The 21,842-nt window shown below is 43.7% G+C and overlaps 1 protein-coding gene across 2 annotated transcripts; it reads left to right on the top strand.

Moving 5' to 3' along the window:
- The first annotated feature begins 3,261 nt into the window (after positions 1–3,261).
- On the top strand, positions 3,262–21,025 carry dspa (desmoplakin a). Of its 2 annotated transcripts, none has more exons than XM_086128436.1 (24): positions 3,262–3,700; positions 5,228–5,312; positions 5,495–5,613; positions 5,711–5,858; positions 7,896–8,021; positions 8,138–8,197; positions 8,282–8,449; positions 8,529–8,633; positions 8,859–8,954; positions 9,046–9,171; positions 9,306–9,464; positions 9,718–9,872; positions 10,097–10,223; positions 10,304–10,490; positions 10,583–10,770; positions 11,628–11,809; positions 11,902–12,040; positions 12,468–12,661; positions 12,766–12,928; positions 13,017–13,100; positions 13,213–13,320; positions 14,630–14,728; positions 14,816–16,630; positions 17,325–21,025. In XM_086128436.1, exons 1-24 carry the CDS (start codon positions 3,423–3,425, stop codon positions 20,523–20,525), a joined length of 8,112 nt encoding a protein of 2,703 aa, XP_085984562.1. In that variant the 5' UTR covers positions 3,262–3,422; the 3' UTR covers positions 20,526–21,025. The 2 variants fall into 2 exon arrangements, with proteins under 2 accessions (XP_085984562.1, XP_085984563.1); XM_086128437.1 differs by having other exon boundaries at positions 3,263–3,700; positions 14,816–15,313.
- Positions 21,026–21,842: the final 817 nt, after the last annotated feature.

The raw sequence follows: 21,842 nt of genomic DNA, 5'->3' as shown, positions 1-21,842 counted from the left end.
AAAAAAAATAACACCTGAGCTCAGAAAGGGAAAAATGTTGGGTGTGTCTCAGCCGGTGGGTGTGTTCAGCTTGAGACCGGCCTTTCCAGAAACGGGGGTTTATAACAGACTGTCATCAATTATTTGGAAATGGAGAATACGCTGTAGCTGAGAGGAAATACACACACACACACGCGCGCACACACACACACACACACACACACACACACGTTGGAGGAAGAGTAGGGCAGAATTCCACCTCCGGGTGTTGGTTTTGTTGAGAACTTAAGAGTCTGAGTTGACTTCTTATGCACAGCCATGCCTCCCCTCCTTTTTTTCCCACACGTTTACGACAGGACGCTCCACTTTGCAATAGATCAGCAATTGTCAAGCCACAGGGCACATTGTCTCTTGCTCTCACTGAAGACATTTTATAGTGACAAGGAGGGGTTGAAAACGCTCGCCTGAAACGCTCTCATGGACAATCAGAGTTGCAGGCTAATTTACGTAGATCATTTTTTTGTGCTAATTCAGTTTTACTTTATATATCAATAATTAAAATAGAGTAGTATTTAATATAGTCAGAGACCACATAAAAATGTCGGCATAGTTCTCAAGGTTGTTTGTTGTCTTGCAGGTGTTATGCCTTTGTTTGTGTGAAGCACATTGAGTTACCTTGTGTATGAAATGTGCTACACAAATAATAATAGTCATAATAATAATGATAATAATAATAATAAGACTCTGAAATACTCTCAGACACTACTGAAAGAGCCTGATCACATTTGAGAAAAATCTCGCTCATACATTATTAATTCGAGCACTCTCAACACACCACATATTTCTTCCCGTCATCCGAAAACAGTTTTACGCTTGCTACTGAAATGCACTCATTGCACACTACCGAAACAGCCATTCACAAACAAAGGAAATCCTCTCACAGTGCTTTTTTTTTTCTTCTCAGACACACAACTGACACCCTGTGACACACTACCTCAGTTAGTAATTTTCGTAAGGTACTTTTATTTCTTTCCTTTGCTCTTAAATGTCTTTAACTTTTGTTTGTTAAAGCATTTAAAAGTCCTTGATATCAAGCACATTGAGCTATCTTGTGTATGAAATGTGCTATTTTAATAAAGTCTCCTCCTGTTTTTTTTTTTCCACACACTACTAAAATGTTTCACTCACATTCACTACTATATATACTATATGATACCATACAGATGACTGAAATGCACATTTTAGTATGACAGCATTTCAATATGCTTTGTGGGCGCATTTTAGTTGTGGGTATGAGCTAATTCTGAATTGCACCCCAGCCGGCCCCTCACACTACGCATCCGTGCTTACATTAACGCACACGCGTGTGCGGCAATTGGTTACTTTCTCTACACGTTTGTTGCATGCATTCGGACCCACCCTTGGAACTCCTCACTGCCTTTCACTGGGGCCGACACGCCTACCTGCATGTGGCCGCATGCAAACGGTGCAATTAGACAGCGTGAGAGCGCAGAGCTCGTCGTCAGGGAAGGGCTGCTTGCAAGTGTCACTGGCTTTTCAACAAACGTTCTCAAATGGAACTCCTGGTCACCTCAAGAATGTTGAACCGGGAACAACACATTCTTTACGCGACCACAGCTATTGGTTTATTTTTCTTTCCCCCCCACTGCGTCTGCTGCTTCTTTTAATTGGTGTCAACGGACAAGTCACCACACAGGGAATTCATGTTTGCATGAATCTCGTATGACTTATCAAACGTTGCTGAGTCACAGTCCAAAGTCCAATTCCCTGTTCTATGGTTATCATCATTATTTTCCTCTTTTGCGTCACTGACAAAAAAAAAAAAGAAGCAGAATAGAAAAGGCAAAACACACACGCTTAATGCAGTCGATTCTTGTAGGATTTACTCATTTCACACGTTTTGATTTGTGAGGTCTCACCTTTGACTTTGCAGTGAGCATTGGTAAAACCATTTTTTTAATAAATGAGACTTTACAATAGATTATGCTTCAACTTGCTAGTGTTGCAAGATTTCTTGTCATTTTCTTAATGAGGGGACATCAGCAACTCAGAAGATCAGAGGCATGTTTGCTCATTTTTAAGGGTGCTCAAGCACCCGAAAAGTGAATGTAAGCATCCCAAAAAAATTGAGATATTTTGAGATCTACCAGCACCCTTAAATCTCAAATTCCAGATTTGCCCCTGCAGAGGGGCTCACACCATGCAGGGGGCATTAACATCAAAGATGCAACAGATTCGGAGAAGCAAGATATTACGCATCCATGGCCCCAATTAAGAAATGTGTTGGATTTTATTGGCCTCAAGAAAAATTAAACATTTCTGAAAAATACATAAACAGGCAAGGGGATTTGTTTTACTACTTTTTGCCGATTTAGCACTGATGTTGTTTTGTTTTGCTCTTGCAGGACTTTTTTTTGTCATTTCAGTCAAGATTAACCACTTGCAGCAAATTGTCTATTCAGTGATATTTTTTTCCTTGTCAGGACAACCACTATATAAAATAAGAAAAGGGGAAAACAATTTTTTGCGCTAAGAGGTCGCTCAGCATTTTTTGGGGGGAATTGTATTGGATTCACTTGGGATTTTTTTTCCTGAGTACTTTACTAGTGTTTTGGGGGTTTCATTTTTTAAACTATTTTTAGTTCACTTTTTTGTTTGTTTTATGGCATATTTTTCCGCTTTTTCTTAATATTCTTTCTGTTTGTTTTCTGATTGTTTTTGTTTTTCAGGATTTTTTAGGGTTTTTTTTCAGGAAAAAAATACCTGTTAATTTGAATCGTTTTCCTGTTTTTCAGATTTAAATTTTTTCTTAATGACCAAAAATGATATTCTGAAAAAGCAGTACAAAGAAATCTGACCCCCCCCCCCTCCAAAAAAAAAATCCAGCATAGTTGTTTTATCAGCATTGTTAATTCTACGTAAAGTGTAAATTCGTTTGCCACCTGTCCTTAAAAAAACAAACATTGATAAGTTGTTAACCTATTAAAATGTACATTTGGTGCATTACAAACGCAATGCACTCTTGCAATTCCCTAACTTGGCAAAGTCTTGGACGTGCAATGAGCCAACCAGTAGAATGTCACTGTCAGTGAGTGAGTTCAGTCCTCATTCCTGTCAGCGACAGCGCAAGAGTGGGGAGTGTTTTGCAAACACGCACAGACGCACGCGCGCACACACACACACACACTCACGCACACTCAGACACACGCACACACACACAGTCAAAGGTGTGGTTTCTTTGCGATCCAAAAGCGCTCAGCTTCCGCCTCTTCCCAGCAGACCGAACTCAGCGCACCAGGAGACGGCTACCGGGGGCAAAAAAGGGTGCACGGTCTGTCCCCATAATCAACAAAATCTCTCTGGTTGACTTCCCCCTCCGATACCAAAACAAATAAATAAATAACCCCCCTCCCAGTGCCGAGATGAGTATGTTCGGCGGCTCCACGTCCAGACTGGCGTCTATGGGCCAGCGCAGTAATTCCCGACCGGACTTGTCGTCGTCAAGCTACATGAGGAACGACGTTTTCGCGTCTGGGAACGGTTTCCAAGGTGGGGACTACCAGATGGCGGACGGCGGCTACACGACGCACAAGACTACCTACTCCAGGTCTTCCATGCACGGCGGAGGAGGCACCGGCGGACGCAAAATGCAAGTTAGCATGGGAGCTGGCGGCGGCGGCGGCGGGGGAGGTGTCATAAGGTAAGTTGCGACAAAATCACCTGTTGCATTCGCTCAAACTTCATCAAACATAATCGTTCCAAGGCACATTAATTTTTTTTGAATGCTGTTACTGCTCTATTACAAGGCTATTAGAATTACAACCAAGAGCGAAAGTAGTCGTAGTAATAACAACAACAACAAAAAAAAACGGCATAGTCCTTGTAGGAGCTGTGCTGAATCAGCATGTTTTTAAAAAAAAATCGGTATCGTAATGATTATGCGGTGACTTTGATTCCAGAGAATGTTCTTGCATAAGGTTCTGACCACAACAGAGGAAATGCTTGGAACGCCCCTCCCTAATTCCCCTCTTGGGTGATCTCACGCAGACTTTTGGACGTTTGCAAATTGTGGCCGATAGTTTATTCCTCTTTTATTAACAAAGCCTTCTTTCAGAATTTGAGCATTTCAGTCGACTCTATTTGTATATATTTTTTATTCATACAATAAAAAGGTCAAGCCAATGTCATTATTTAGAGACTTTTGATAACCACTGAACCACATATGACACTAGACCCGTTTGCTCAGTACGCATAAAAGAAACAAATCTGAAGGTTTGAAGTTAGAATGATAAAATGTTAAAATCTAACCTAGAATGTCTTTAGAGCATAAATAACACTGTTGTTTGTTGGTATTGCGTAATTTTATTTATACAGTGATCGTTGAAAAAGCCTCAAATGTTAAAAAAAGAAAAAAAAACCCGCAACCATCAACTTTGTGGGACTTAAGATCAGTGTTTTATGATGATAGTCACAGAACCAGATATGACTGTGTTCTCAGTGCATTAAACAAAATAAATCATCAGGCTTTATCACTTTCTGCCAACTTCTAAAATATTCATGTGTGTTCAACCTCTTCAATAGTTACTATGAAGTTTTATCAAACAGAGGTTGAAGGGTAAAATGTACATAAGGTCATCTTTTGTATACTTAATAACAGCGTATTACTATTTTTGGAATGATTTTTTTTTTTAATTGTTTAAGCCTTCACATCAATTCCATGGAGAATGTGTGTGTGTGTGTGTTCATGTGAATAAATGTATGTTCTTGTTTTTTAATTAGAACAACCTTTTGTGTTCTTTGGAATGGCTACGAAAACTTCCTCGACGTTAAATATTAAATAAATAATCCACGACCGGCACTCATAGTAACCCAGATCAGTGTTTTCCGACCAGTTGGTGCACGTTCGTGTGCCTTGAGCGATCATCAAGCATGCCACGGGACATTACTCGGTTTTACTGAACTGGTCCCAAAATTATCTATTCAATACAAATGGTTTGCCTTAATTCCTATTTACCGATAAAGGTTTTTTTTTGGGTGTGGTGGTGTACTGACAGTTTTTTCCTGATGTAAAAACGGGTCACTGCTCGATAATGGTTGGGAAATGGTGACATGGATGGATTAGGTGCAATAACCTCCTAACCTGAGAGCCGTAGCAATTGTCTCGCGAACCGTTTTAATGAAAGCTGTCTGTCAAAACGGGAATATTTATTGCTTTGTCGCATTGCAGTGTGGAGGACATTCAAGAGAAAGTAATGCAGCTGAAAGCCATGAGTCATGAGTACCTGCAAAGAGCAAAGATGATCCTGCAGAGTGTGAGTACTCTCCTCGACATGAGCGCCCCGATTGCTAGAAATGAGCACAAAGCAGATTAGTGGTCAGTTGGTGACTGCACTACAGTGATAAAATGGCTTGTTGACATACCAATCTGGTAGGGGTGGTCGCGGGAAAAGCGGAGAATGTGGCTCGCGTTGATTTATTGCGGCTGTCCTGCCAGGGCGGACCACCGGCGGAGGCCGAGAAGATGCTGATGATGGCGTCCGATCATATGGAGCTCTTGAGGACGTACGGAATGGACCTGCAGCAAATGCGCATCCCCAACGACGTCTTCTCCAGGTAAACCAAAAAAAGCGTCTACCTTCTATGTGCAACGAACAATTTGGATATTCTTGGTCAGACTGAATATGTCATTCCTCTCATTTTAAACTTGCAGTGTAAACCAGCTGGAGCACATGTATGGCGGTGTCCAACAGCAACTAATAGGCACCATGACCATCAAACGGAACACGGTCAGCAGTCTGGGCGCTGCCGAAGGAGGGAGGCTCTTTAAAGACGCAATGGCCTGGATTAGCCAGCAGAAGGTAAGACATTAAAGACATCAATTGGTGTTTGGAGTGCAAATGTTGAGAAACAAAATGTTACTTCCGCTTTAACTCTTTGAGCGCCATTGTCAAGTCAGTGACGGCAGCTGGGATCAACATTTTTTTTTATGTGAACGAACAAAGAAAAGTCACGGCCAACTCTAGTTTGAGTATTAGAAAGTAAAAAAATAAACAAACAAACAAAAAAAACACCAACTATGGCCAGCAGATGGCAGCATTGGGTCTCTTTTGGATGAGATCACCACATAGCAAAACAATGGCAGACCTCTGAAAATTGATTGTGACCATCAGCTTGTTATTGAGTGTCACTTTGAAGTCTACAGTGTCACAAAAGATGATCATTCAAATTTAGAAGTAAAAGCGAAGATGTAATGTACATACATGCCCACACACAAATGCATGGCATGGTGCACGCATACACACGCACACACTACTAAATACTACTACAACTAAATAGCGTGCTAATGGTTTTTAAAGTTTGTCAAAATTGCTACACTGGCGAATATTTGTAAATACATTATTTTGCCATTAAATGCTAACTTATTTCCCCATTTCAATTTTACAACAGTGCTAACCATTATCACAAACAAAATGGCTCTCAACACCACAGGAAAAGTAAAAAAATAGACATATAAATGAATAAGTAAGTAGACAGACCAATATGAACACATTTTAATTTTAAAAATGAATAAATCTGATCAACTACTGCCAGTCAGCTCTTCCACAAGAAATAGCGACGAGTGCCTAGCTTGTGGTAGCATTTAAAAATAAATATTATTTTATTTTTATGTTATTTATTTTCCCTTTGTTAATCCAGATTGGACAGATCTTCATTTGCAATGCCAACCTGGCCGCAGACAGCAAAGCAAAACAAAGCAAAAATAAAAACAGACAATAAACTGTATTATATAGTTACATTGCTGTTTCTATTTGTGATGTGCTCTGATTATTTCGGGATGACAAGACATGATTTTTTTTTTTTAGTTTAGTTTAGTTTGTTTGCGAGTGTCTGTGGGGCCTTCCCGTGCATCAGAGATGTTCAAAGCTTTGCACAACTTCGAAGATGGCGTTGTTGCAACACGTAAGACATATTCCAAGTTGCACAAGCTGCGTGGATAATTGCATGTATGAGTCTAGGAGTTGGAGGAGGAGGGTGCGCACTCTCCCTATCACTCCCACTGACCTGTTGGTAACCGAAACCATATTGACACACTGCCAAAACCTGATCCGCCGGTGAACGAGGCCGAGGAGTGCAACAATGACGTGGGAAGGGGAATATGGCGGATTAGTTTGAAGGGAACGAAGCGATGTGTTTGCGAGGGGGAGGCCGAAAAAGAACAGTAACTGAGTGTGAATTGTGGCACTTATCAGACAGATGTTGGAAGAACAGGGCAGGTCGACATGCTTATGGGAAAACGCCCTCCTGCCCTCTTCAAAACCTCACCCATAATGCTGTTTGCTGACACTAACATAACACCTGATTTGGTCTGACTGCTTTTTTACGAAGACGTTTTAGTGGTGCTGGTGAAAGAGGCCGTCATGTGTGGCTTCAGCCCAGTAAGCAAGGAAGAAGGGAGTGGCGTGCGAACAAAGACTCAAAAGAGAAGAGAGAGTGGAAAAAAAATGGTAGTAAAGTGCAGGGACAGGCAGAGATTGTTCTTATCAAAAGACCAGAGCTGAACAAAGAGGGGCATAGTTGGAATAGTTTCCTCCTTGCGACTGCATGTTAAGATGGGTTGGCCATAGACTGCCACCTAGAGGACAAAAGGGAGAAGGCTACAGTTTGGAAAAATTCATGAGGTACATTTGTACAATGCGATGCAATGAAAGTTAAAGTTTACACGTTTTACACACACACACATATATATATATATATATATATATATATATATATATATATATATATATATATATATATATTTTAAACTATTTAAAATGTAGACATACGCACACACGCGCACACACACATGCACATTCACATTCACAAACTTATTAACGTTATTCTTAAACTTGCAGCGCATGATTCAGACGGCTCCTTGGGGGGAAGACTCGGCCACCATCGAAAAACAAATCATGAGCCACAACAAATTCCACAGCACTATTCAAAGGAGCCAGGAAGTAGACCGCGCCCGGGACGAACTGGTACGTAACCGTGGTCTGCTTCACTCTTCTGTGACCTTTTGTTTGTCAGTCTTTTGAAGCGCCTCTTAACTGAGGTCATTTTTAACAATGAATTAAAAAAAAGGACTTGTGTTTAGGGCATGAGGGGTGACAAGTCCAACCTTTACATCATGGAACAAGAATGGGACAGCCTGCAGGTAGGAAGAAAATCTTTGATAAGCAAAAGTGCTCGGGGGTTTTGGGGAATCGATTGAATTGATTTACTGCGCGTTTCATTGCAGAAAATGTCACACAACCGAGTGAATCAGCTGCGCGAGCTGCAAAGCATCATTGAGGAAATCTCTCGCGCGATCATGTGGGTGAACGAGAAGGAGGAAGAGGAACTGGTCTTTGACTGGGGAGACAAAAACATCGAGCAGTACATCCCCAAGAAGCAAGAGAGCTACTCTGTACGTTTTGCTCTCTTGCCGCTTCCCCAACTTGGTGGACCGTTTGGGACATGGCACCTCGATCCTCTTCTTCACACAGAGGCTGATGAAAGATCTGGAGGAGAAAGAGAAGGAGCTGAACAAGCTGAAGGTGAAAGCAGACGGCCTCCTGAGCAACAACCATCCAGCCTCGGATAAGATTGAAGTGAGTTTTTTTTTTCCGGCTTCCGGATCCCTCTGTACTTTCTCTAATATGTGTGGGTCAGTGAGGCATTGCCGAGGAAACAATATGACAGCACATGTGACTGAGTATGACGCCTATTATATAATTGGGGGTACAAAATAGGCCTCGGAAGTGCTAATTTTATCTGTTGTGAGTGTCGTCCATGCTGGATCCTCTTGATGGTTTTCTGTGCGTATCTGCCCTCAGGCCTACATGGATACCTTGCAGACCCAGTGGAGCTGGCTTCTCCAGATCACCAAGTGTATTCACCTTCATCTGAAGGAGAATGCAGCCTACAGCCAAGTAAAATAGCACCTGAATGGCTTCGTCGTATATGGTCAAAACTGACAGGAGATGCTAAAAACGTGTTTTTAAAAAAAAATCTCCTGCTTAGTTTTTCAGAGAGGCGAATGAGACCTATGAGAAGTTGAAAAAGGACCGCGAGAACGTCCAGACCAAGTTCAAGTGCAACAAAAACACCCCACTGGAAAACCTTGTGGAGCTCCTGAAACTCTTGGAGGTACTAATGCGCACATACAAAATTCCTTTGGGACATATTCCAACTTGATTTTGAATACTTGTTTCTCTAGTTTGTGATTTAAAAAAAATATTTTTCGGATGGGATGCACCAATCACACTTTTCACTGCCTATAGAAAGAGAAGGAACGAATCATGGAGAATAAGAGACAGGTTCAAAGCCTGGTCAACAAGTCCAAGACTATTGTGAGGCTGAAGCCCCGCAACCCAGAGGAACCGACAGCAACCAACAACCCCATCATGGTCCAGGCATTGTGTGACTTCAAGCAGGACCAGGTGGGTCCTCCAAGGGCAATGAACCATATTTGGGAACTGAAGTGGCTGTTCAACACAGACCCTGACCACCTTAGGTGTGATTCTATCCAAAACAGTCAGGGAATCTTGAGTGCAAAAATAACAAGTATTTCAGTCATTATGTCATTGCATGACAGTATAATGACAAAATAAATAGCAATCTGGAAAGCCTTCGTCAAGATTTTTAATTTGCAGTATGTCTTCGATGTGGTTTGTTGGAAATTGTTTTTTTTAGAAAGGGATCCTCAAAGGGAATGAGGGCATCCTGAAAGACAACACGCAGCGCAGCAAGTGGCTCGTGACTGGCCCAGGAGGTCTGGACATGTTGATTCCCTCCGTGTGTCTGCTGATCCCCCCGCCGAATCCCCTCAGCATCGGCCTGGCCAACAAGTAAGAGCAGTCGCTAACAAATGCACATCGACATCAATTTCAGTTGCTAGCGGTCGTCAGCACAGGGCAAAATGGCAGCCCCCCCCCTGAGAAGGGTAGAACATAGAACATTCATTGCCAAGAAAATTCTGGCTTGACTTGCGCTTTATCAAGCGCATGTTTACTGCCTTGGTGTTGTAGTCGTCGTGTCTGTTCTTATGCTTCAAACGCGGTTGTTCCCTAAGGAACGAGCAATATTATGAGGCCATCCTGGCTATCTGGAATCAGCTGTACATTAACATCAAGAGCCTCATCTCGTGGCAGTACTGCCTCAAGGACATCAACTACATCAACTCTCTCACATTCTCCATGGTAACGTATTACAACCTCGACTCCACTCCAACAATTAGGCCGATTTTTGCTCACCTCCCGTGTCGTCGTTTGCCTGGCAGATATCGAAAATGCGCCCCGAGGAGTACCGTAGCATCATCAAAAGACTGGAGACCCACTACCAAGAGTTTCTGCGTACCAGTCAAGGTTGTGACCTTTTCGGGGAAGAGGATAAACTCACCATCCAGGGCCACTTTGATCAAGCCCAGAACCATTATGATACCCTGGTTGTCCAGCTGACCGGTTACAGTGAGTTGTCTGGTTCGCCATCAATGACCTACAGCTTGATTTGATTTGATTATAACTAACATCACAATTTTTTTCTTCTTTTGCATTTGAAGAGGAGGATAAGGAGCCAAGCAAACCCGCGCCTCCCAAAATCCAGGCCCTCAGCATCCTGCTGCTCAATAGTCTGCAGGAGCTGCGAAGGAGGCTGGAGCTGGCCGAGACCGGACTCACCGGCCATCTGCACATTTGCTCGGGGGAAAACAGCCTGCAAGAGTGCTTAGTGCACATCGAACAACTGCAGGTATGGCACGAATCACTTTGTAGGTAAATGGCAACAATTGCAAGCACTTGAAAATGCTGGAGCAGAGCGATAGCCAAGGGCTTAGCATTTCTGCCTCACAGTTTTGAGGTTGCGGTTTGAATCTCGGGTCTGGCCGTCCCTCTTTGGAGTTGATATGATCTCCTGTGTGGCTTTTCCCTGCATATGGGAGTAAATTTGTAAACACGGTTAACCGCAGTAAGTCACTCACTCAAAGCAATAAGCATTGCTTTGCTGCCATCTTGTTGCAACTTGATGTAAAGGAACGAGGAATGAGCTGATGAGCTTAATTTAAACAAAAAGTACTGCTTTGCTGCAATCGTATTCCATCTCGGTGCCAAGGAACTATGTTGAAGTGAGCTGAGCACTTTGTGGCATCTATGGGCTCTAGACCAGTGGTGGCTAAGTCGGTACTCGAGAGCCCGTGTCCAGTTTCAGATGTCTCCCTGCTCCAACGCACTTGATTCCAATGATCAGTGTCGTTATCAGGCTTCTGAAAAGCTTGCTGATGAGCTGATCGTTGGAATCAGGCTTCAACAGGCTGGATAGGGGTTCTACGCGACTGGACTTAGGCACCCCTGCTCGAAACTCTAAATTGTCCACAGTTGGGAATGCGAGTTTGAGCGCTTGTTTGTCTATATCAGGGATGGGCAACTGGCTCGGAAGTCTGTGGTCCTTTGTAACCGAGTACCGCCGATTAAAAAGCGTGCCCCCCCTGCAGCATTTAAGTTGCCCATCGCTGGTCTATATGTACCGTATGATCACCTGATGACCAGTCGAGGGTTTACTCTGAAAATGACAAGGCTGGATTTAATGTGCCCTACAATGTTCTTGTCCAGTTGGTGCACCAAGATCTGGACTCCATTCACGATGAATACCTGCGCCTCAGAGAGAAGATTCTAAAGCAGCTGGAAGGGATCCCTCCCGACTCAGAGCAAGCCAAGTTCCTGCGCTCAGAGCTGGAAATCATCAGCCAGAAACTTGGGGGTCTGCAGGGTCTCTACTCAGCTTACATCCAGAGGTACGCTTTCATCCTGGAAAAAGAAATACAACAAAAAGGACGCATTCACTTCAGTGTTGTTTAAATCGATGATGTCATGTGATTGCCAACAGAGTGTCAGCGCTGAAGTCCTTGCTTGAGACCCTTCTCCAGGTTGAAGATGTTGTCAAAGTCCATGAGGCCCGCCTGACGGAAAAAGAAACCACCTCACTGGACCCGCGAGAACTGGACAACTACCAGAGCACTCTGAAGGTTTTTACACATTTTGACTTCCTTTCCTTCCTTTGACCAGAAATAAAAAAAACAGGTTAAGAACCAAGCATTTCATTTCGGCCCCTTTCATGTCACAAAAATCACCTTGCAGGGTTACAAGAACAATATAAAATGAAGTATGGTAGGATGAGCAATAGAAAACAGTCAAACGGGAGCGGGAGGAATTTCAATAAAAATGCACCATCTGGAAAGAAGAATTGGACACGGCACAATAAATTCAAAGAAGAATGCGTGCCGTGTCACAGGTGGTTTGCATATGGAATATTAGCGAGGCATTGTGAAATCAGTTATAAAACCTGTGTCTGTGTGAATCTGTTCTTAGAAATGTAATTTCAATCAGGAATCTACTCAATTACATTTTCCGATATTTCAAATGATGTCAGATTTGTATTTATTTACTTCAAAGCAAATGAAGATCGAGCTGGAGCACAAAAAAGACTTGCTGACCGCGATGGAGTCGGAGCTAGCCAAAGCGGTTCAATGGAACGGTCAAGTCTCGGAGTCCTTCCACAGGTGCGACGTGGACTTGTCCAAATACGCAGAAGTGGTGGGTCAACTGTCTGACCGCTGGCGCCGCATCCAAACCCAAATCGATACCAGGTTAGTACAACGTCACATTTGATTTTTTTTGTTTGGCTTCTTGGAAGGAGGAGGCTCAAAAACATCCCTTCATCCTTCCTCCTCCCACGCTTTTCCTCTTTCAGATTGTGGGATCTGGAGAAGCACGAGAAGCAGCTGAAAAATTACCAGCAGAACAGCACTTCCACTGACCAGTGGATAAACAATGCCCGGAAGCGCCAGGACGGCCTTCAGAATGTTAAACTCACTAACATCCAGATGGTCATGGACTACCTCAACCAGCAGAAGGCATATTTCCACCCCTGCTTCCTTCTTTACATTCGTCTATAGTCCCCAAAATGGAAAAGTCTCATTTAACTGAACAACCTCTCCGTAGATACTTCACGGTGAAATCAAAGGAAAGAAAGACAAGGTGGAGGATGTCCAGAAAGATGCAGACACCTGCGCCGCCTCCATTAAGGTTGGTCGGGCTTCAAATGTGTGCTCTTAAAGACAAAAAAAAAAAAAAAAAAGATTCGTGGGCTACTAGATGAATCTTTCCCCTCTCTTCTGACTGTGTGTCGTGTTTTCAGGACTACGAGTTGCAGCTCGCTTCCTACAGTTCCGGCCTGGAAACGCTCCTTAATATTCCGATCAAGAGAACCATGCTGAAGTCGCCCGCTGCTGTTATAAGACAGGAGGTATTCATCATGTTTTAGTTGTTGAGTCACAGCACTCCACACTCATTGGTCGCTTCATTAAGTACACTTGCATGATGAGAATGATTTATCCCAAATCTGGCTTTAGAAAGATATTACAAATGAAAGGATTCACATTTTGTTGTGGTGTACAACTGCCATATACGGTGGTACCTCTACTTAGGAAATTAATTGGTTCTGGAAGAAATTTCCCAGCTAGAAAATTTTGTAAGTAGAGACGTGTTTTCCATGTCCATGCCCTAATTCGTTCCGATAACACCAAAATTCTGACATAAATGTTTTCTAAAGCATAAAGATGCATCAAAATATGTAACAGGTACATGTTACAATTAGATTATTGCACAATAAATGAGAGTCGTGCATAAAACAAAGAAATAGATGAAAGAATAAAAATGGTCGTCGTTGAACTTTTAACTGCGTCCTCATGGTTTTTTGCCCTCTTTAGTTCATGTTCTCTCTCGGAAGTGTTTTTTTGTAAAGAACCGATCTGAGGACGTTTGCTTTTGTCGGCTTTTACCAATCCTTTGAATGTCCAAGGCAAACATCAGCATAGTGAGCGATCGCTGGACTGGTGAACACTTTTTCTGGGTGATTCACATTTACGTAAAACTATCGGAACACCTCATGGCCCGCAGGGGCGAATGGTGAGGACGCTGCAGAGACGCATATCAATCTATTTATCTATCTACACACACAGACACATTCGGTAGAGGTCCCTCTTAGCCAATGGGATGCCAGGATGATGCTCGGTAATAGCCAATGGCAGAGCAGCTATAAGTATGTTGCGTTCAGGAAACTCAGAGTTGCGATTAGCAGCGCAGACTGTATTTTTACCTTTCGTATCTTGACATTTCTTTTGTAACAAGAAGCAATATTTTCCTGTTGAGGCGTTTCGTAACTTGAAAATTTCATACGAAGAGACATTTGTAAGTAGAGGTACCACCGTATCATACTCAGAGCTGTGTCTCTGTTTTTTTAAAATCTTATATTATTTCACATAACTGTATATTTTAAATGCCCTTTTCTAGTTGTATTGTTAATTATAATTCACAGTTCTATAGTTCATTAATACAAATATTTACTGGGAATACAACTTTAACTAGGTCAATTATACACTACGTGGTGTTACAGTTGATGTACATAGTCTGGCTAAATCATCACCATAGGAAGGGATTTCCCTTCGTAAACCAAGGACACTCTGTAATCCTGTGTTTTCAATAAACGCCCACAAAATAGGTGTCTAGTTCAATACTACTGGAAAATTGATTCTAGAAATTCTGTCTACCATCAGGCGTCGAACATCCAATCCCAGTACATCGAGCTCCTCACTCGCTCAGGTGACTACTACAAGTTTCTTGGGGAGTTGCTGAAGAACATGGAAGAGCTGAAGGTAACTTTCAGGACTTTTTAGTACTTGGTATGCTGGATGACCGAAGAGAAATTATCAAGCCTATCTAAACGGGTTTTCTCTCCTCAGATTAGGAACACCAAGATCGAGCTGCTGGAGGAGGAAATTAGACGCCTCAAGGAACAGCTTGGGGATAGTGGCGGGAAAAACAAGTCTCTGGAAGATGCGTTGGCCCGCCTCAAGCTGGAGCTCAGCCAGTCAAAAGACCAGCTCATTTCTCTGGAGGAAGTCAAGAGAACCACATCCATTCAAGTATCTGTCGCCAAGGAGAGCCTGGAAGGTACCCACGGCCAGATCCAAGAGCTGACTGACCAGCTCAACCGCATCAAGTACCAACTGGAGGAAGAAAAGAGGAAAAAGAGGCTGGCCGAAGAGCGCTACACTAGCCAACAAGAAGAATATGAGGCGGCCGTTCGCCGCAGACAGAAAGAGCTGGACGAGCTTAACTGGCTCAAGATTGACTTGGAAAAAACTGTCAATGACAAGGAACGAGAGATGGAGAGGCTGAAGATACTGCTGGAGGAGGAGGCGGCACGTCGCCGCAGTGCCGAGTCAGATGTTTCAAAGGTAAGAACACAGTGCACCCAGGAGGTCAATCAACTTAAGCAAACGTACGAGACCCAGATCCACGTCACCAAGACCACTGTCCTGAAAGCCTCGCAGCAGAAGGAAGAGGACTCAGCCGAACTGAGGCGGCAGTACGAGAAGCTCACCGGAGAGAAGAGAGATCTCGAAGACGAGCTCCGTAGACTCAAACTGTCCATTGCCCACGCCGAAGAGCAAAAAAACAGAGCGCAGATGGAGACTAACCAGCAGAGGTCATCATTGACCCAAGAGACAAGGATGCGGAGTGAGCTGGAAGTGCAAATCAGGAAGTTCACGCAGCAGAGAGATGACGATGAGCTCAAACTCAAGGAGGCCACCAAAAATATTCAAGAAAAAGGTCGTCAGATCAGCATGCTTACACGTGACATTGAAGAAGAAGCGAAGAAGAGGAGGGCCTTGGAATTGGAAATCAATCTCCTGAAACAGTCTGAGGGAGAGCTAAAGGCGACCAACGCCTCCTGTCTGGAGACAATTAACAAGCTTAAACTGTCTGAGAAGGAAATCCGCATCACCCGAGTGGAGCTGGAGAAGCAGACCAGTGACCGCAACAAGGCAGAGCAGAGTGCCGTGAGGCTCCAGAGCCACATCCGGGAACTCCAATGCGCTCTGGATGCCATGGGAGCCGATATGGAGAAGCAAAAGAAGGCAACCCAAGACGAGCTCACACGCAGGAAGAGGCTGGAGTCGGAGTTAGAGAGGGTGACACAGACGTGCAAAGGGTACACCACCACCATCACAAGCCTCAAGTCGATTCAGGTCGAGGCTTCGAACTCTGAAAGAAAGTACGGGCAGGATCTCAGAGCTCTTCAGGATGCTCTGGATAAGAGCCACAGGGAGCACAAAGTCACCAAAGATGAACTGGCAGCTGTGATCGGCGAACTGAAGACATTGAAACAGAAGCTCCACCACGATCAACTCCAGATTGTGGAGTTCAACCAGCGAAATGAAAGTCTGTACAAAACCATCGAGGACAAGAGCCGCCACCTCAACGAATGCACCGTTGAAATCGAACGTCTGAAGGCTCAGGCTCAGAACCTGACAAAGGAGAAATTGATGCGGGAGGAGGAGCTGAGGGTCCTTATGCAGGAGAGGGATCGGTTGATGATGAGCAGGGATGTTGCCGATGGAGAAAATGCATCTCAGATTTCAGCCTTGCATGTCCAACTTCAGAGTAGCAGCAAGAGGACAGCGGAGCTCCAGGCTCTCGTCAACGACCTGACCAAGGAGAGGGAAAAGCTTATGGTCGAAATAGACAAATTCCAAAAGCAGTCCTTTGAGGTATTTTTGATTGCACCGAAGGAACGCCTCTGCTTAATTCCACTTTTTTTTTTTTTTCAAATTTTCTGCTTTTGCATGAACAATTATGGAGTCTCAAGCATTTATGTATGCAACATTGCCAAACACAAGATGGTGTGTTTAGGGAGTTTAGTCATAAATCTCCGCTGCTGCTCCAATCCGCATGTGCTTATAACCATAACCAACTCCAGATTTTAACTCATTATCACCGTGTACTAATTCAATCAATCCATCCATCAAACTTTATCGATATGGCACTTTTCAAACAAATTGTATGTACGTAATTGTTTATGCAGAGTTAAAGTATGACAGTGGACCCACTTAACGCAACCAGAATCCATTCCAGTAGTTTGTTCATTTTACTCAGATGAATTTTCCTTATAGGAAAAAAACCCCCGCTGTAGAATTAATGAGAAATATCTATTTTTTAATTTGATTATTTTACAATGTATTTTACTTTGACTACGTTTTACTTAAAATTTTAGGTTGAATCACTCAATCACTGAGTTCTGAGAGTCCACTGTACACATAGATGGCGTCGCTACTTGTTTTTGGGCAAGCTCCCTTCAATCCCCGAGTTCTGAAAGTCCACTGTATGTGGAGATCGCGTAGCTACTTGGTTTTGGGCAACCTCCCTTCACATGTTTTAATCTTGCATTTGCTCATATCTCCACAGACATCCATCATGGTGCACGAGTCTCAAAGCAAGTACAGTGAAGTGCTACTGGAGAGGGATGATTTGCTTTCAAAGCTTAAATTGCTGGACCAGGACAAACACCGTCAAAAGCGCCTTGAAGATGAACTGGCCCGTATCAAACACTCCCTGGAGACCGAGCTTCGCAACAAGCAGCGCTTAATTGACGAGAAAAACACAGTTATCAAGGATTTCACCCTTTTGAAGAGCCAGTACGAGCTGAAGGAAACCCAGCTCAGGCAGTGGGAATCAGACAGGTCCAAGACAGATCAAGATAGGTCGAGTCTAAAGAATGAGATTGAGAGGTTGATGAGAGAGCTTCGACTTGTTGAGGAACGTTACAAGAGCAGGTTGTTGAGCTCTGAGAAGGAGGTGACAGAGCTAGGTCTCAAGAGAGATGCACTGCAGAGAGAGATTGAGAGGTTGCAGAGAAGGCCGAGCACGTCGAACAGACAGACCCAGACGGATATGAAGGTTGCCACAATCGACCCTTCGAAGCTTGTATTTGACGGGGTGCGTCGCAAAGTCACAGCCCACCAGCTTTGTGACTGCGGTATCATCAGCAAGTCGACTCTGGAGCTGCTGCTGCAGGGGAAAAAGACAGTGGATGAGGTCGCCGTTGAGATCCAAGTGAATCTCAAGGGCACAGGCATTATTGCCGGTATGATGGCAGGTTCTCAAGGCAAAATGGCCTTCACTGAAGCAAAAAACAGAAATTTCCTCAGCCCAGAGAGCGCACTTATGTTGTTAGAGGCTCAGGCGGCAACAGGCTACATATCAGACCCTGCTTTTAATGACAAGATGCCCGTGGACACCGCTTGTTCCAGGGGGATTGTGGACACAGAAGACAGAGACGTCCTGGTGAAAGCTGAAGCCGCGAGTGTTGGTTTCAAAGATCCCTACACGGGTAAAGTGTTGTCTGCGGGCCAGGCTTGCAAACAAGGCCGAATCGACAAGGAGACGGCACTCCGTTTGCTGCAGGCTCAGGAGTCTGTTGGGGGGATATTGGACCCCGTTCTGAGTGTGTTCCTGCCAAAAGACTTGGCCCTGGATCGCAATCTAATTGATGAGGAGCTCTACAGAGCTTTGAACAGAAGACCCGCCTGCTACCTGGATCCGACAACAGGAGAAAAGACAAGCTATGGTGACCTTAGAAGAAAGTGTACGGTGGAACCCGTCCATGGTTTACTTTTGCTTCATGGCCCAGACAAACCCATGACGGTAAAGGGGCTCCGCGGGGAAGTTTCTGTGACAGAGCTTATCAATTCTGAATTGCTCGATGAAACCGATTTGCAGAGGCTTAAAGAAGGGCGGATCACCAGCAAAGATATTGAGGATAAGCTGAGGTCTTACCTCTACGGATCTACCTGCATTGCAGGGATCTATGATGAGGTCAATGACAGAATATGGCCCTTTTACCAGGCGATGAAGGAAGGTTTGCTCATGAGGGGAACCACCTTGGAGCTTCTTGAAGCCCAAGCTGCCTCGGGCTTCATCGTTGACCCAGTAAACAACACCTTCTTGACAGTAGAAGAGGCCACGCTGCGAGGCCTGGTAGGAAAAGAATTTAAGAATAAGTTGCTATCTGCAGAAAGGGCGGTGACTGGATACACTGACCCTGCCACAGGAAAGATCATCTCCCTTTTCCAGGCCATTGAGAAAGAGCTTATCGAGAAAGGCCACGGAATCCGTTTGCTCGAGGCTCAGATTGCCAGCGGTGGGATCATTGACCCAAAACAGAGCCATCGTATTGACGTTTCCGTTGCTTATAAACGAGGATATTTTGATGAGGAGATGAATGAGATCCTAACCTACGAAGGGGATGACACAAAAGGGTTCTTTGACCCAAACACAAAGGAGAACCTAACCTATCTTCAGCTAAAGGAGAGGTGCATCACGGATGCCAAGACCGGTCTTGTACTCCTGCCTCTTAAAGACAAGAAGAAAGCACAGGCATTTCAAGAGAGCCGAAGTAATGTCCTCCGCAAGAGGCGGGTGGTGATTGTTGATCCAGACACTAATCTGGAGATGTCAGTGAGAGAGGCCTATCATCGCGAGTTAATCGACTACGACACCTTTCTAGATTTGTCAGAACAGGAGTGCGAGTGGGAAGAAATCACAATCAAAGGATCAGACGGCTCAACGCGCTTGGTTATAGTAGACAAAAAGACGGGGACACAATATGACATTCAGGACTGCATGCGGCGTGGCATTATTGACCAGAACTCCCTGGATCAGTATCGGTCCGGAACCTTAACCTTGACACAGTTTGCCGACCACATTTCCAGCAAGAGCAGCGGCACCGATATGACAATCTCAGCCAGCAGTGCCGAAGACGTGATTACCTGCAGTAGTCCCACCCAGGCTGCACCGTCCTCTCCCACCGTTCGTAAACGCTTCAACAGTATTTCCATCACAGTCTCTCCCCCAGAGCTTTTTGATGACCTGAGCCCCGTGGGAGCCATATTCGACACCGAGACTTTGGAGAAGATAACCATTCCTGAAGCACACAGGAGAGGAATATTGGATACCATCACAGCACAGAGACTGTTGGAGGCCCAGGCGAGCACCGGAGGAATTATCAACCCCGCAACTGGGCAGAGACTAACACTGCAGGACGCTGTCCATCAGTGTGTGATTGAAGAAGCCATGGCCGGCAAGCTGAAGGCCGCGCAGAAAGCCTATCTTGGTTTTGAGGACGTGAAGACAAAGAGAAGGATGTCCGCGGCAGAGGCGGTGAAGGAGACGTGGCTACCTTACGAGGCCGGGCAGAGGTTCCTGGAATTTCAGTACCTGACTGGAGGCCTGGTCGAACCCAGCAGCGGAAAACGCATTACCATCGAGGAGGCCATCCGCAAAGGTTGGCTGGATGGCCTTGGGGCGCAGAAACTTCAGGATACCCGCAACTATCCGAAAAACCTGACCTGTCCCAAGACAAAGCTGAAGATCTCCTACAAGGAAGCCTTGGATAGCTGCATGGTCGAAGAGAGCAACGGGATGAAGATGCTGCAGGCTTCGTCCGTGTCATCAAAGGGACTCAGCAGCCCTTACAATGTCTCCAACCCGGGATCTCGGTCTGGGTCCAAGCCTAGCTCCAGAAGCGGGTCTCGGAGAGGCAGTGTGGATTATTCATCTACGTACTCCTACGGCTTCTCATCCAACAACACAAGTGCCAACTATTAATTCAACATCTTGTCATTACTACAAGTATAGATTTTTATTAACTATTTTACAGTTTAACATTTTTAAAGGTCTTTGCTTGCATATATGAGAATTTGGGATGTTTAAGAATTGGATATGAATTTGGACGTGGATGAGTGTTTGGATCTGGTGTTTTTCTTTTTTTTTGAACTTACGTTAACTATAATTCACAGCCTTGCATACCTGAATATATTCGGAACAACCCATTTTAATATACTTTTTTTTTTTTTTGTAGTGTAGTCTTTTATTTGAAAATGCTTATTCAACTTAGTTTCTGTACTTCTTGCCATTTTTGATATTTTTGTTGTAGCTTGTCTTTTGATGTGCTTTATTCTTAAGCAGGAAAAAAAGCTCAATTTAAATGTTTTTATGCATTTACTTTGTAAACAATGACTTGAGTAAAGTACTGATCAGCTGTAAAAATACTACTGCCACTTAACACTACTCAAAAATGATTGAAAAAAATAAAGGCTTGATTTCCATGTTTTGATTCTGTTTTGTATATCCATCCATCCATCCATTTTCCGAACCGCTTGATCCTCACTAGGGTCGCGGGGGTGCTGGAGCCTATCCCAGCCGTCTTCGGGCAGTAGGCGGGGGACACCCTGATATTAATTTACTTAATGGATATTTATGGAGGGGAAAAAAATGAGGTACTGTACAGTACTCTACTCTATTTACAAACCAGTAGTATCGATTCTTACCAAAAGGTGGCGCCAATTTTCACTTAAAAAAATAAGATCTCGACATTTTGGGTGGGAGCAAGTCAAAGAAAATAAAACCTCAGAGGTTATACTAAATCCTATGCTCTGTTTTAAAATAATTGGAACACAATGCAGATTTTAACGAATTTAAAACTTGTTAAAACTCATAATACAGGTACACCTCAGCAAATTTGAATTCGATGGCAAACGTAATTTATTTTTTATAATTCAATCCAAAAAGAGAAGCTCTCTAAAATTCACTATACGCAGATTGATTTTTCGTGATACAGTAAAATTATGTTTTCACTGAGGAAAATGTAAATTCATAATCCCAAATCCCTATTTTTAGTTTAAATTGATTCATTTTGAAAATGAGAACAAAATTGGACGAACTAGTCAATTTGATTAAATTCAGTCACTGTAGTTCTTCGTAATTACATAGCGCAAGGAAACACAACATAGATATATAAAAATAATAGCATGAATAAAAATCTACAATTAAACATAAGTCGATAAAAATATTAATTGGTTTAGATGGGTAAGACCGCATAATACACGCGTTACACGACGTGCTATCATGAGTGCACGGTCATTC

This window comes from Hippocampus guttulatus, chromosome 14 (assembly GCF_054856545.1).
Source record: "Hippocampus guttulatus isolate MCC_2025c chromosome 14, RoL_Hgut_1.0, whole genome shotgun sequence".
Taxonomy (NCBI): domain Eukaryota; kingdom Metazoa; phylum Chordata; class Actinopteri; order Syngnathiformes; family Syngnathidae; genus Hippocampus; species Hippocampus guttulatus.
Note: the sequence above shows the minus strand (reverse complement) of the source record. Positions and strands in the feature narration are given on the sequence as shown.